The sequence below is a fragment of the Gekko japonicus genome, unplaced genomic scaffold, assembly GCF_001447785.1.
Source record: "Gekko japonicus isolate JY-2015 unplaced genomic scaffold, Gekko_japonicus_V1.1 scaffold300, whole genome shotgun sequence".
In the NCBI taxonomy this organism is placed as follows: domain Eukaryota; kingdom Metazoa; phylum Chordata; class Lepidosauria; order Squamata; family Gekkonidae; genus Gekko; species Gekko japonicus.
The window spans coordinates 1,103,522-1,118,153 of record NW_015169179.1 but is presented as its reverse complement, the minus strand read 5'-3'; the positions used below and the strand labels follow the sequence as shown (position 1 = coordinate 1,118,153).

General features: G+C 43.3%; 1 protein-coding gene across 1 annotated transcript in view; it reads right to left on the bottom strand.

The window, feature by feature from the left end:
• ANKMY1 (ankyrin repeat and MYND domain containing 1) overlaps positions 1–14,632 on the bottom strand; it is a 48,091-nt gene that overhangs the window by 17,833 nt on the left and 15,626 nt on the right. The window contains exons 9-11 of the mRNA XM_015416058.1: positions 11,926–12,081; positions 10,950–11,096; positions 952–1,059 (exon numbers count right to left, since the gene is read on the bottom strand). Of these exons, the coding sequence (XP_015271544.1) occupies positions 952–1,059; positions 10,950–11,096; positions 11,926–12,081 (411 nt within the window). The remainder of the gene's footprint in view (positions 1–951; positions 1,060–10,949; positions 11,097–11,925; positions 12,082–14,632) is intronic.

The window sequence follows — 14,632 nt, the reverse complement described above, 5'->3', positions numbered from 1 at the left end:
ACCTTGCAGGGTTGGTGCAAGGATAAAGTGGAGAACGAGAGAATGCTGTATGTCATCCTCAGTTTTCTTGTAGGAAGGGCAGGATTAAAAAGTACTAAATAAATATGTGCCAAGTAGTAATAATCTTTTGTTGTGCAGGGTGAAAATATTAAGTCACCACCTTTAGCCACCAGCCTCTCCTCACTCTACTCTCATCAATTTGTTTTAACTATAACACTGAAATGTGCAAACATGATGTCTGCAAACTGTAGAATATGGAACAAGACATGGGGTTGGAGCCAGCACAGCAATTCTGCATATGCAAGAAATTTTACCTATGGAGGATACATTTGCAGTTTCCCTTTCCCATGGCCACTCAAAATGCTTCTCAAAATACTGTTCCTAAGGGCTCCTTCTCCTGCAAGAGTAGGATTGGGGGGCTGGGGCTGCTGTGGGGGAAGGGCAGCTGAGAAAGTCATATTCTGCAGGCAGAACTCCTTATGCCTGTGGAAACACTGCACTGGCTTCAATCCATTATTAAACAAAGGTTTATGGTGCATTTGCTGTAGTGCTGTCTTCCTGGGTTCATGTTTGGGAGTCCAGTAAGATTCCAATAAAGGTGCATTAAAGTAATTAGTAATGTAATGATGCATACATTTTTGTCTCTTTTTCCTGTGATTCAGAGAACATCAGTATGGCCTGATTTAAATGTGACACTGAAGATTAAAAACTTCCCCATTCAACTCTGCATTTTATTTTAAACCCCTGCTACACATGCAATATTAGCAAGTCAGCCCACTGCCCACCCCAAGCTATAGATCTCTGGCATGGTCACCCTGCATATGTAGTAGCTGAGGGCCTAGTTTAAATGAAAGGCAGGTTGTTTCTTACTCAAAACAGTATTTAAAAGGGAGCCCTGATCTACTTGCAAGAAGTTAAATATACTGGTGGGTAAAGGCCAGTAATGCTCACCAGATCATTTCCATTAGCAATGGCCAGTGAAAGAGGGGAATGGCCACTCCAGAGGACATTTGGATTTGCATTGTGATTTAAAAGAAGGTGAACAACATCACTTGCGTTCTAAAAGGGAAGCATAAAATAAAATAACATCAACAAAGACAAAACACACTTATCAAAATGATGGGATTAAATATTTGTTTTGAATAAATTAGACATTTAAAATAAAATATGCTAGAGCAAAGGTATGCAGATATTTCTTAATCTGAAGCTATACACTGAAGGTAATGTTGAATCGGCATTCACCGCTATGTGCTTCAGCAAAAACAGTTCAAACTGACTTGGCAAAAACAAAAAATAAAATAAAAACGCAACAACCCCACAGGTGTATCATTAACCCATAATATACACATAGTCAGTGTCATCCTAAGCAGAATTACAACCATCTAAGCCCACTGAAACCAGGGCCGGCTCACCCACTAGGCGAACTAGGCATTCGCCTAGAGTGTGGGCCAGCCCTTAGGGGCGCCAAACAGGATCCAGCCTCACCCGCTTGCCCGGCGGGCAGCCCGCTCAGCTTCACGTTTGTTTGTGTTCAAAAAAAGCCTCCCCCAACGCCTCCCTTCGCACTCGGACAAGGAAGACTGGCAACAGCCACACATGGCCGTGAGGGGACCAGGCAGGAGAAGTGGAGCTCCCCAGGCACCCACTTTGGGCCGAGCCAGCCGACCAATGGCGAGCGCCAGGCAGGCGGGCAGAGGAGGAGGTGGCCAATCCGCCTGGGGCTGCAGAGCGCGACTGAGATTGGTGCCGCCACTGAGTCTGTTTGGGGTTCAGAGAGCAGCCCAGAAAAAGTGGTGCGGCCGGGGGGGGGAAGGGGAGGAATGGCGGTGGCTTTGCCGCTGCCTGCCCAGTTAGAGAGGAGAAGCCCGGCGGGGGAGGGAAGCAGCCACGATCCGTTTGAATGCAGACGTGGCTATGGAGCTCAGGCGGGGGCGGGACGACTCCCCACTCTGAGTCACAGCACCACTCCCGCCCACACACCTGGGGAGCCGAGGAGCAGCTGCTGTTCCCGAGGGGGCAGATTGGTGCTTGCCAGTTCATTCAAAAATCCCTCAGCCCACAAGAATGTGCTCTCTCCCTTCAACAGAGAGAAGATTCCCATGTATACTCCTTTGCATGTGTAGATTTCTTTACTCTCTTGCAGTAAATGGGAGAAATCTGTGCACAGACGAACTCTGTACATTTCAGCACATAAAAGCTTCTGGACTGTGATGACTGGATCAGGAAAAGCACCAAAATAGATCTGTTTCATAATGGTTATGGTGACCTTGTAAGACGTTTTTGGCTTATTCATTTAGATTTCAACCTCTTAACTGAAACTAAACTAAAACTTAGCTTTTCCTTTTACCCTTGGCTCCAGGTCCCCACTCATGCCAGTTGTTGAAATTTAGATATCTGTAATGGGGCAATGTTGCTTAGATTGGCTACTCTGTAAAGCAATGTCATGCATCAATGGCATTAATGATAACTAAAGCTTTCTGGAGAGCTCATCTCAGTCAAGAAACAGAACGCACCTTGACCTTTAATCTCTGGAGTTTTGTGCAGTGACTAATAAAACAAAGAAAACTTTTAGGCAATCGATTTGGCCTATTACTCCTCCCCACTGAAACCCTGAGCACACAGAACTGACCACACAAAAAGAGGTAATGTGCACTGGCATCAAATATTGATATAGCAGTTCAAATGAATGGCTGGTAAATGTTGTCAGAGTAATGAATAAGACAACAACCAGGAACCAAAGAACCACATGCCTAGCTCTACATGTCCAAGAAGGCTTTGGTCTTGAGTTTCTCGAACAGGTGCACCTTGTGCCATATAGCAAACCACTTCTGAAACTGAGGGGACTTTTAAAAGCAGCATGTGACATTACATTACAAAAGTACTATCGGGTGTGGGCCAAGACCCTCAGGCTCACCTGCAGCAACCCTTTGGACCCTAACTTGTATTAAATGTTTTCATGAGAATTTTTTTCAGTAGATTGAAAGAGTGGGATTTTTTTACATGTGGCTAATGCAACACGCAAGAAGGCAGCAGATCTTCTACAGAAAGGGGGAGTGTGGGCAGAATAGCAAACCAATGATTGTATCAGGCTGTTCTTTGCAAGTGATGTGGAGCTGATAGTTGTCACAAAAGTTTCTAAAGAAGCTAGAAAGGCAACAGAAGAAGATGCATCTAAGAAACCAAAGAATGAAACTGCAATCAAAATTATCTTCCAAGAGCTTGTCCCAAATTTCAGCCTGAATAGAACTATACATGGCAAATGAACATTTTAATGGGATAGCACTGAAAGCACAAACACAAAAGAAACACTGCAGTAAAAGCTGAGCTTTCTATTTATGTCTTGAAAATTCAACAACAGCAGCAAAATGATGCTTAAAAAAGAACTCCACCGATGTAAATAAAGACCTGCTGCAATTACAGATTCTTAATTATGTATGAGTGAATAAGAGAGGTAAAGTTAAGTTATTGACTTTTTATTTATGTAACTGAAGGCAGCAATAAAAAACTGCAAGGCAAGAAATGCATGTCAATGAAGTAATCAACTCCTGAATAAAAGAGTATCAGTTGCAACTCATTATAGTCCATCAAATAGGACTTTTTCCAATACTGCTAATGTATACAAGACCAATCATCAAAAGTAATTAACAAAAAACCCTAGTTGTTTAATGAGAAATCTCTAAATGCTTTCAACATGTTGCTCAATTTCCCCCCATCTTTTAAACCGTTTTAACAATGTATTCACCAAATAATCAACCTTTCTCACAGCTCTTCTCTCTTCTTTCATCCCGTCCCACAGTTGATCATCTTATATTAAGAGAGCATCCCTTTGTACGGCAGAATTGTGTTGCAGCACAGGAATTAAGTTCACATGAGATTGGCTGCTTCAGAATAAAAGTAGTAGCCCTTTATAATAAGGAACTACATACTGACTAGGGAAGAGTAGAGACAGCGTTCTAAACTATCTACCTATGCTAAGGTGGATAGGTGCATCTTGCTGCTGGGGTAGCTAGACAAGGACGAGGGAAGAGGGATGATCAGCTGGAAGGAAGTTCCCTGAGAACAGCAGCCTAAGGCCAAAGGAACAACAGGTCAAAGTAAAAAGGTGTAGAGAGTCCTGAACTTCTCTGTCTTTCTAACTTTATTGCTCCCACTGCAGTCTGTGTATCCATTCCTTCTAAAAGGGTAAAAGCTCATGCTTGGTTATCAGGGCCCACCCAAGGGTTTTTTGCCACTCTAGGTTTTAGTGGCCCCCTCTCCCCATATTCAGTATGGAAAAAAATGTGAAGTACAATATTGGACACGTTTGTTTGTAAGAGAACACATATTGGTACGTATTTATTTATTTTTTAAGTACCTGGTAGGTACATTTTTATTACTTTTCATATTATACACAAACCAACATACATACAACATATAACAAACATCCACCTACATACATAACACATACAAAGAGATCTATTACCATATTTAACAATTTTCTTAAATCACTTTCTATAAGTTTGCTTAAGTTTCTGTATTTTAAAAATAGAAAACATAAATTCACATTTGGCTAATTCAACGCCCCTCAATGTCTGATGTTCTAGAAGACCACGTGATTGACTTACGGGGTTGGGATGGCCCTGCCACTTACCTAAACTCAGAGGGACTTACTTCAGAGTAAATATGCACAGGCGAACTCAAGTGCAATGCTACAACTATTTCCCACCATCGCTCTTCACCACAAGCCAATTTCATCCTCACAAAACTGAACAGAAATGGGGGGGGGGTAGAAAAAAGAGACTGGGGGAAGGAAGGGGAGAGATCCAAAGCTGCTTCAGTTATTCTAATTCATGCAGGTCTAGAAATTGAGACCTGATCTAATAAATGCTACCTGGAGCTTCTCTCCTATTGTAGAATTCATTTCTGGGACTTGCCAGAAATAAGAGATCTCATTTTTCATTTCAAGAGGAATCTCTTGCCTTCTAATGTTACAAGAAAACTCTACTAGAGTATGCAGGCTTTGGGATATTTTAATAAATCGTATATAGTAAGGATACAGGCCAAACCATATTGTTAAAAAGTAAAAGCAAATGACAGGTTCAGAATCCTAAGATTCCACTTGTTTTTAGAGCTGTGCTATGGTTAATCAACACAAAATTTGGTTGGTGGCCAATGCAGTCATCATGTTTTCTTTTGGAATCAACTGCAGTCTGAAGTCTAAAAAAGATTTTTTAATCAAAGCTATAAGATATGCCTCCAATGGAATAACAAAAGGCTTATCTCTATTCTCTGATCCAAGACTGGAAACAATTGTTTATTTCTGGTGTAAAACTTAGAAATATAGAAGACTGACTGAGGAGGCCAACATTTGAATGCCTGAGAGGACTGCAAGGACCTTAAAAGCACTACATGCTGTTGACCCAAACTTAGAGTGGCTTCACATGTTACAAGCAGTAGAAGTCAGTTGTGAATTTGTTCAGCAAACAGGACAAACGATGTCCATCCATCCATCCATCCATCCATCCATCCATGACCCCCCCTCCCAGGAACGTCACATGTTACATACAAAGGCATTTGTGTAAGCTGCCCTTAAGCATCAGGCAGGCTCACAGCCAAATGGACTACAGTTTGGCCCTAGCATTAAAATATACTCCATTTCTATAGCTTCCTCCAAATCACAGGCCAGCACAGAAGGTAGAATAGCTACATCCACGTTCATTTTTTTGGAGACGGACAGACTGGGAGAGACATGAACTTCAGTGCAGGAAACAGCACTCAAATAACAAATTCAACTATTTTAAAAGCAATGGGACCTCAAAATAATGCGCCTTGCTATTTGCCACCTATTAATTTTTAAAGAGTTGCATGAGCATTCCAACTGTTATACCACAGGACTAATCATCTTTAAAAGGATATAAAACATTTTTTTAAAACTGAGTTCACAACAGGTACACACATAAACACCTGAAGCTGCCTTACACTGAATCAGACCATTGGTCTCTAGAGGTCAGTATTGTCCACTTTGACTGGCAGCAGCTCTCCAAGGTGCTCTTTCACATCACCTACTACCTTTCAAGTGAAGACACCAGGGATCAAACCCAGGGCCTTCTGTATACAAAGCAGATGCTCTATCACTGAGCCACAGGCTGCTCCCTCCTTGCGACACACACAAGATTTATAACTATGGCAACTGGTGAGCAAGTAAAAGAGAAAATGGAATTTTCTCCAGTAATGAGTGATTACAGTTTGAGTGATGGAAAAATACAGTATCACATACCCATTATAATGGCAGTTTGGCCAGCAACTTTTTCATTATACTTGAGAAGGTAAGAAGCGGACCAAAGATCCATCTGCTCCAGTATCCTGTTTCCCACAGTGACTGATTGGTCACTACAAGCAACAAGATGCTAGACCAACCTTTCAAATGCCCCCAAAGCTGACTGACAGGGCAAGAAGGCAACAGTCTGCCTCCAGTATTGCCCCCACCCAAGCAACTGGTGCTCAGTGGCACACTGTCTATGAACATTAAGGTTCGGTTTTCCGGTCTTGGCGATCGCCGTGGCAGTTGCTTTCCCCCCAGACCTCCGGGAGAAGCCTGCCAGTGCCCACAGCTGGGAGGGGGCGCAATCATCTGTGCCACCCCAGGAGCCCGAGTGAAGGGCTCCAAGCCATGGGGCGCTAGAGAGCCCCCCTCCGGCGAGACAAGCCGGTGAGGGGGGGCTACTCCAAGCCCTGACGGTCCCGCTGTGGAGCGTCCTGTATGGGAACAAGATCAGCACACTGGAGCAAGTGTTTGGTGATCAAGCGATTTCAGACACAAGCAAACAATCGTTGAAAATGTGAGTTTAAGTACAAGTGAGAACAACGAAAAACCACACGGCTCTCCCGAAAGAAAAGAACTGTTTACAAGGGATTTCAAGCCAGAAAAAAAGGGGGAGGCACTACTAAAAGCGAATGGATTAAAATAAAGAGACTGTAAGAGCTTACCACATGATGTAAGAACTTCCAGAGACTTTGACAAACTCTTAATAAAAGGAAACAACTCTCAAACATGGCACCGCCTGTGAAGGACCAGAGAGACAAACAAGCGAAAACAAAACTTCTTCCCGGAAGTTCCAGCCCTGTGAGTTCTGTGCCTAGACAGGACTCAACTGCGGAACTCCAAAGGTTGTTGTCGGAAGCACTTCGCCCCCTACTGGAGAAAATTACAGCAATTGACAATAAACTCGATACACAACAAGCACAAATGGCTGCGAATACACAGAAAATTGAAAAAACAGAACAAGAACTTAAAGAGGTTGATACCAACTCAAAAAAGATGAATAAAAAACTACAGGCTATGGAGGGGAAATGCCAAATCGAAGAGTCTCGAGTATTACAGCTGCAAATGGAAAGGGCAAGCTATGTCTTGAGACTTCAAGGTGTCCAAGAAGAGAAAGGAGAGAATCTGAGACAGATTGTTGGCGATGTATTAGCTCCCTTGGCAGAGATGACATTGGATCAACTTCAAAGCGAAATTGATACGGTCCATAGATCATATCTCCTGCCAACCTAGCAGTTCGAAAGCAAGAAATTGCAAGTAGATAAATAGGTACCACTTCGGTGGGAAGGTAACAGCGTTCCGTGCGCCTTGGTGTTTAGTCATGCCGGCCACATGACCACGGAAACGTCTTCGGACAGCGCTGGCTCTTCGGCTTTGAAACGGAGATGAGCACCGCAACCCTAGAGTCGGATTCAACTGGCTTTCGAGCAAGGGAACCTTTACCTTTACCTTTTTATAGATCATATACAGAATTTATCAGAAAGAATAATCTGCCAGGGGAAGTTACAATAAGATTCTCCCAAAGAAAAGTGAGAGATCAACTATTGAAAGCATCTAATGGAACGACCCTGAAGATAAAAGACAAAGACATAAGAGTACTGAAAGACATTCCATTTGAGATAAGAAGGAAAAGAAGGAAATACAGAGACTTGATTTCTACAAAAGCATAATGTCTGCTACAGATGGCTAACACCCAAGGGATTAATCTTTAGATATGCAAATGGAAAAGAAAGAATTGACTCTGTTGAAAAGGCTTGCGAGTTTTTGCGTCAACATAGCAGCCCAGCAGGAGAAGGTGTGACCGATGCTGCCAAAGAAAGTAAAGAAGAAGGAGAGGCTGGATCTTCCAAAGAAGACTCTGACTCTAAATTGGGGGCTGATCACTTTTAAAACCACCTAAGCTAATGGCCTTTACCACATCTTGTGGCAGCAAATTCCATAAATTAATAAAGGATTGTGTGAAGAAGTATTTCATTTTTGCCTTTCCTGAATATATCTGAACTGTCAGCTGTCAAGTCAACTGTTACATCTAAATGCAGACCGGTTTAGGATACTTTGTAAAGGTATCCAGCTTCCTGTTAACCAAATTGCTCTTAAATTAAAAGAATGTCCCCTCTAGTCCACGGTTTTTTTAGAGTAACCAATGAAAAGATAGACTGTGATCTGGAGCTGTACTGGGGCTGGAGCTAGCCCAGGTGCTTTCATCATCATTACCCAGGAAAATGTGAAAACCAAGAAGGAAGGTTGTACAGAGAGGCTTCTTTACTAGCAAACTTACCTTTAAGTGGTGCTGCTTGTTTATGCCCCTGGTGCTCTCCCTGGCGTGTTAAAATAAATCGTATTTATACTTCCCTGGCTGAGGAGCCTTCCTAAACTTTCTGGCCAGATGTTTTATTTTTTCTTTACTGGCCAGAAGAGAACAAAGTTTGAGTCCAGTGGCACCTTTAAGACCAACAAAATTTTATTCAAGGTATAAGCTTTCATGTGCAAGCACATTTCTTCAGTGTGCTTGCACCCAAAAGCTTACACTTTGAATAAAACTTTGTTTGTCTTAAAGGTTCCACTGGACTCAAACTTTGTTCTGCTGCTTCAGACCAACACGGTTGCCCACCTGAATTGATCTGGCCAGAAGAGGTCAGTCTTCTCCAGACACCATGCTAGCTTTCTCTACCTGCCTGCTTGGGTGGGCTCCTGTTGCAGACTGTCCTGTCCCATCTTGCAATACCATTTCTTCATTCCATTTCCGTACTAGAATCACACAGATGTTTCAGTTTCCATGTCTGCCCACTGGTGACTTTATTTTCAACTGGTAAAACCATTTTATGCCACGGCAAGCCATGGATTTGGAAGTGCAAGACTGGGGAGTGGGCAGGTGACTCATCTGATTCCCTGGGCCTAGAGATCCAAAATCCCCACTTGCTTTCAGAGGGGATCCTATTCTACATGAACCAGTTTGGGAATATTTATATCATTTTTATTACTAATATCATTTATAATAATTTATTTTATGGCTGCTTATACAAAAGCATTTATGATCATTTGTTATCAGGACATGCACAAGCCCAGCATCAAAACAAGACGAGACCTCCTCAGGGGAGAAGCCCACCCCCTCTATAAACCCTACTGCACATTGGTAGCTTCCCAGTGGGAATCCCTAAGACTGTCACTTAGGAGGAGGTCCCACTCACGGACCCAGAAGAATTGGGACTAGAGATTCAGTGCTTATTTGACAGCACAAGGCATCTCATTTCACCACCCTGCTCGAGAAGAGGCTGTTTTGCTTTAAGTTCTGTCGGGACTAAGACCCCACTAGGCAACATAAAAGATGGGATGGTCAGACAAGCTACAAAAGTTGCTGCAAGTTACTGATGCAACACTCCTATGAACCAACTCCTATTTAGTTCGTGCAATGCCTGAATATCTTCCCTGTTATGAAGGTCTCCAAGTCCATAATCTTTGCCCAGCTTGTTGGCACTGCTGGACAGCTCCCTTGCTATTTTGGTGGCCTGGCTGATTTAGCTGGACTGCAACCAAACAGGACATTTTCATTGTGCTTCATCAAAGCATAACAGCTGGGATATTATTACTCTAGATTTGAGTTTTGAATGTGAGGCTCTACTACTTTTGCAATCTCAACAGTCAGTGCAGCACTTCACTCAAAATCTAAGCCCAGAAATGAAGTGGAATGGTGTCTCTCTCTTACACACATCTGAAGGGATGCCTACTAACCTGTAAACCAACTGGTCTGCAAATCCACAAGCTTCTACATTGCAGAATTCTTCTTGTGTTTGTTGCTGAACCTCTAGCTTCACTCTCAAAATCCAAGCTCCTGACCTGCATTGCATTCACCATGCCTTTGGTCTGAATAAATGAGGTTTGGGTATGCAACAGCCTTGAAACACACAGGCCTTCTTTAATTTCTTTAGCATTCATTTCTCCCATCACAAAAAAAAGGCTTTGTGTATGCCAGTGGTAGGGCACTGCTGCTTGGATTCACCTATTGTGCTCCTACTGTTCAACTCTAGGGCTGCAAATGGCATGAAGGAAAGAGTGGGCAGACTAAAACAAAGTCTTGCACATCCTCCTCTACACAGGGGGTTTCAATCACCCATTAGATTTAGGGAGACTTTTATTTTCTTTCATATGTAGCTACCAAAAACATTGCAGGAACTTCATGTAATAATGTCTTTATGTTATTTTAAAAAAATGTCTAATAAAACAGCTAATAAAAATGCAATAAAAATATTTGTCCAGCTCAGCAATCTGGCATTCTTGAGCAAGAATTCAGATCCCTGCACAGGATACCAGTGTCCTGCAAAAGAATTGCTGGTGGGTCAGTGCTGACTGCACTGCACATCTGGCTGTATATACTGAGCTTTTGATTTAATGTAGAACCCTGGATGCCAGTTCCCAGATGACTGAAATTCCTCTAACTACTAGGCCCTAAGGCTTTGAGATCAAACCATCAATATTAGCAAAGCAGAGGCAGTTGGATGTTTCTCATAGAAAACCGATATACAATCCCCACTTTTAAAATATGATTTCCTTACCAAGATAACATCTGAAAGACTGGAAGCGGTAAAGATCGCAAATGCTAGCAAAATACTTCAACTTGAAGGAAAAGAGGATTTCCATAGTTATCACTCACCTTATGGCTATCCTCCCTCTCACACGCAATATGAAGGGGTGTCCTCCCACCTTCCTCTGGGGTAATGGTACATTCTGTGTAAAAGCCTTTGGGTGGTCCAGTTTCATTATACAGTTTCATCATTGATAATGCTTCAAGAGGCTCAGCCTACAGGGAAAAGTGGAAAGGAAGTCACAAATTCAGATGGCTCCAGGGACCTCAAGAAGTCACAGTCTGTTCTCCATTATGAAATCAGGAATTATCCTCTTTGAACTACCACTTAGAGGTGTTTATTTCCTCTTCAGATCCCCTCAGCAATTTACACTGCACAAATATTCTAACAGTACAGTAAAAGTGCTGCTGCTGTTCAGGGCTACATGCATTCTATGCATAAACTGTGCAGTACATATTAACAGTCTTCCTCTGAATCAGATTAGTGTTACATGTAATCTAGTGCTTTCTACTCAAACTGGCACCAGCTCTCCAGGTATTGGGCGAAGGTCTACCTGGGACATTATTCTGCCTGGAGATGCTCATGGTCAGGCCCACAGTCTCCCAGCCTGCACAGCATCGAAGGAAGAAAAGTGGACAGACTGAAAGACAGATAGACTACCAATGCCACCCTAAGCAGAATTACATCTTTTAGGTCTACTGGAATCAATGATCTTAGAAGGGCACAGCTCTGCTTAGAATGGCACTGTTGGTCATGGAACATTATACACACAAGCTTGGAACTGAGTGAACTGAATTATATATTGTTGTGATCCCCTTTTATGTTTTTTTCCCTCAGAAGCAGTTACATGATCAATAGCATCAGGTGGGTAGCCATGTTGGTCTGAAGCAGAACTTTTTGCCACTGGACTCAAACTATTATCAACAGCAGAATTACTGTGTTCCAGTACAACTGTTTTACACACCACTTTGCACAAAAACAAAGACCTTGCTCAGTTTCACGCCTATAAACCTAGAGGACAATGTAGGGGTAAGACAAACATACCTTAGAGAGGCCAGCTTTGTCTTGTCTGTATGTGTCATCCGCATCTTCTGCCCTAACATCAGGGTCTGTTACTGAATGAAGAAGCAATTCTGTTATTTTAACCCCTTCTTCACCAGTAAGGGCAGCAGCAATATGAAGAGGAGCTACACCACCAAGCTGAAAAATAAATGCTATATTTACCCACAAAACAATGACATGAACATTTTACTAACACGTAGCCACAGCACGGTAGCTCAGGGTAATGAGCTGCTCCAGCTTAAAAAGAAGCATATGAATCATTTTAATGAAGATTAAAGCTTAAAATTAAAGACCCCAAAAATCCAAGGTAGCATAATTGCCTGTTACTTGTGTGCTGAAAAACTAGAACCCTTTTATTTGTATTTTGTATTGTTTACTTCATTTCTACCCCACCTTTCTCCCCAACAGAAACTGAAAGGGGTTTGCATCATTCTCCTCTCCACCATTTTATTCTCCAGACAGTGCTGTGATGTAGGTAAGGATGGGAATGCATGACTGGTCCAAGGTCTCTCTTTATGGGAGACTGAGGATTGGATGTCCCAGATCCTATTCTGACACTCTAATAAGAAATGAAGCCAAACTCCATTGGATGGATGGGTTAGACATCTATACTGCATGGTGTAAAACCAGTCCATGAAGGACGGGTTCATTTAGGAATATCTCCATCCCAAAAGAGCTTATGTTAAAGCAAGACTTCCCACCTGACCCTTTCTTTGAAAACATTCCCTACCACATTTAAGAAAGGGGGGAGGGAACTTATCTACATGCCTAACATGCAAACCTAGCAGTTCAAAAGCAAGAAATTGCAAGTAGATAAATAGGTACCACTTCAGTGGGAAGGTAACAGCGTTCCGTGCACCTTGGTGTTTAGTCATGCCGGCCACATGACCATGGAAACGTCTTCGGACAGCGCTGGCTCTTCGGCTTTGAAACGGAGATGAGCACAGCAACCCTAGAGTCGGATTCGACTGGCTTTCAAGCAAGGGAACCTTTACCTTTAAGACATCTTCACAGCCTCTGCAGCCCAAGATCAACTGAAGATACAAAGAACTCAGTGCCGCTCACTTCACACACAAAGTTGTTACTGGGCCTTCTCAGTGATTGATGTTTTTCCATATAGACACTAACTAAAATCATTTGGAATATGATCCCATTAAAAAAAGGGTCTGGAGATTGTGGATCTCTTGTAAAACCAGTTTTCCACACTGATACAACTGTAAGCCAAAGCAGGCTACTAAACTTATCGCTGTACCATGAAACACACAATTGTTGTTCTAAAATGTCTGCCTGAAACAAGATAGGGTGGTACTACTGAACTGGCTACAACTATTATTGCCATATGTAGCTGCAGCTATCATTGCCATAGTGGCACTGCACAGCAAAGCTTGAAAAAGAGATAGTGTATGCTTATTCACGCAACACCTAAAGGACGTTTTGATCATCACAAGGATTGCTCACTTGAAAAAAAATAGTTGCAAACAGGATGCAGCACACAACACAACAGAGTAGATGACCTTCACAAGATAAACGACTTTGTGTGCAGATGCCATAGGATGTATTTTAAATTCAGAGTATAAATCTAAAGAAACTAAATAGCCTTTAAAAGCTATTCTAGTTTTTTTTAAAAGACAACTCTAGAAGTGTCATGGTTTCAGCTTTGGTCTCATAAGTATGTTCCCGAAGACCTAATTTTAGAGAGGGAAGTATTTTAATAGTCAACTGGTCAATTCAACAATTTCTTCTTGAAATCCCAAACCTGAATCTGTAAGCCAGAATTTCACTAGATGAGGTCTGCACAAGCTATGATCTACCAAGCTAAATATAAAATTAACCATTAAGGGTTCAATTAATCTCCTGGTTTTTATTTCCATCTTTGGCTGCGGTCAACACGGAACATTAGCCACGCTAGAGAGACGGATTTTCCGGGCGCGATCTCACCACCACATCTGGGAAGTGTAGAGCTCCCGTGGCGCACCCGAGGCTTCCCGCCGAAAATGCGGTTTAAAAAACTAGTACCTCGGAGGTACTAGTTTCCTGAAACTGCGGGGCAAGGGCGGGCGTCTGATCACATTTCCGGAGGTAGTTCCGGCGCCCGCCCATGTCCCCTAACAAAAAGGTGTTTTTTCCCCCCCAAGTCTCCATGGATGCGCACAAGCACCCAACGGAGCATGCGCACACTTTAATTTTTTTAAAAAACACAACTTAGCAGCTCGCTAAGACTTGAGTCGTGCAGAGAAGAGGAGGGCAGCCAGAAGAAACGCACGGCTTGAGGCGAGAGAGAAACAGATAGGGGGAAAGGGGGCAAGGCAGAAGATAAAGCGGCTGAGGCGAAGCCCAGAAGAGGGGGGGCCGCGGCGGCAGAGTAGAAAGTCTGCTTGGGGAAGGGGGGGCAATGCCGGGAAGCCCGCCCCCTGCCTGCCTCACTGGTGGGGAAAAAGCCGTGCCCGATGCGACGCCGCACCACCCAGTCGGCCGCTGGCCCCTTCTCTCCCCAGCGCCGCTTGGCCGGCTTTCTCTGGCAGCCCCCTCCTCGCCTTCCCTCAGCGCACAGCCCCGCTTCTTTTCCGCGCCGTGTGATCTGCACCTCCCCCTAACCACAGGACCTCCATGGGAGGTCTGATAGCGCAACCACGCGTTATTTTGCCCCGGGGCAAACAGCCACGCTTCCCCCCCCCCCCCCCCTTTTCCC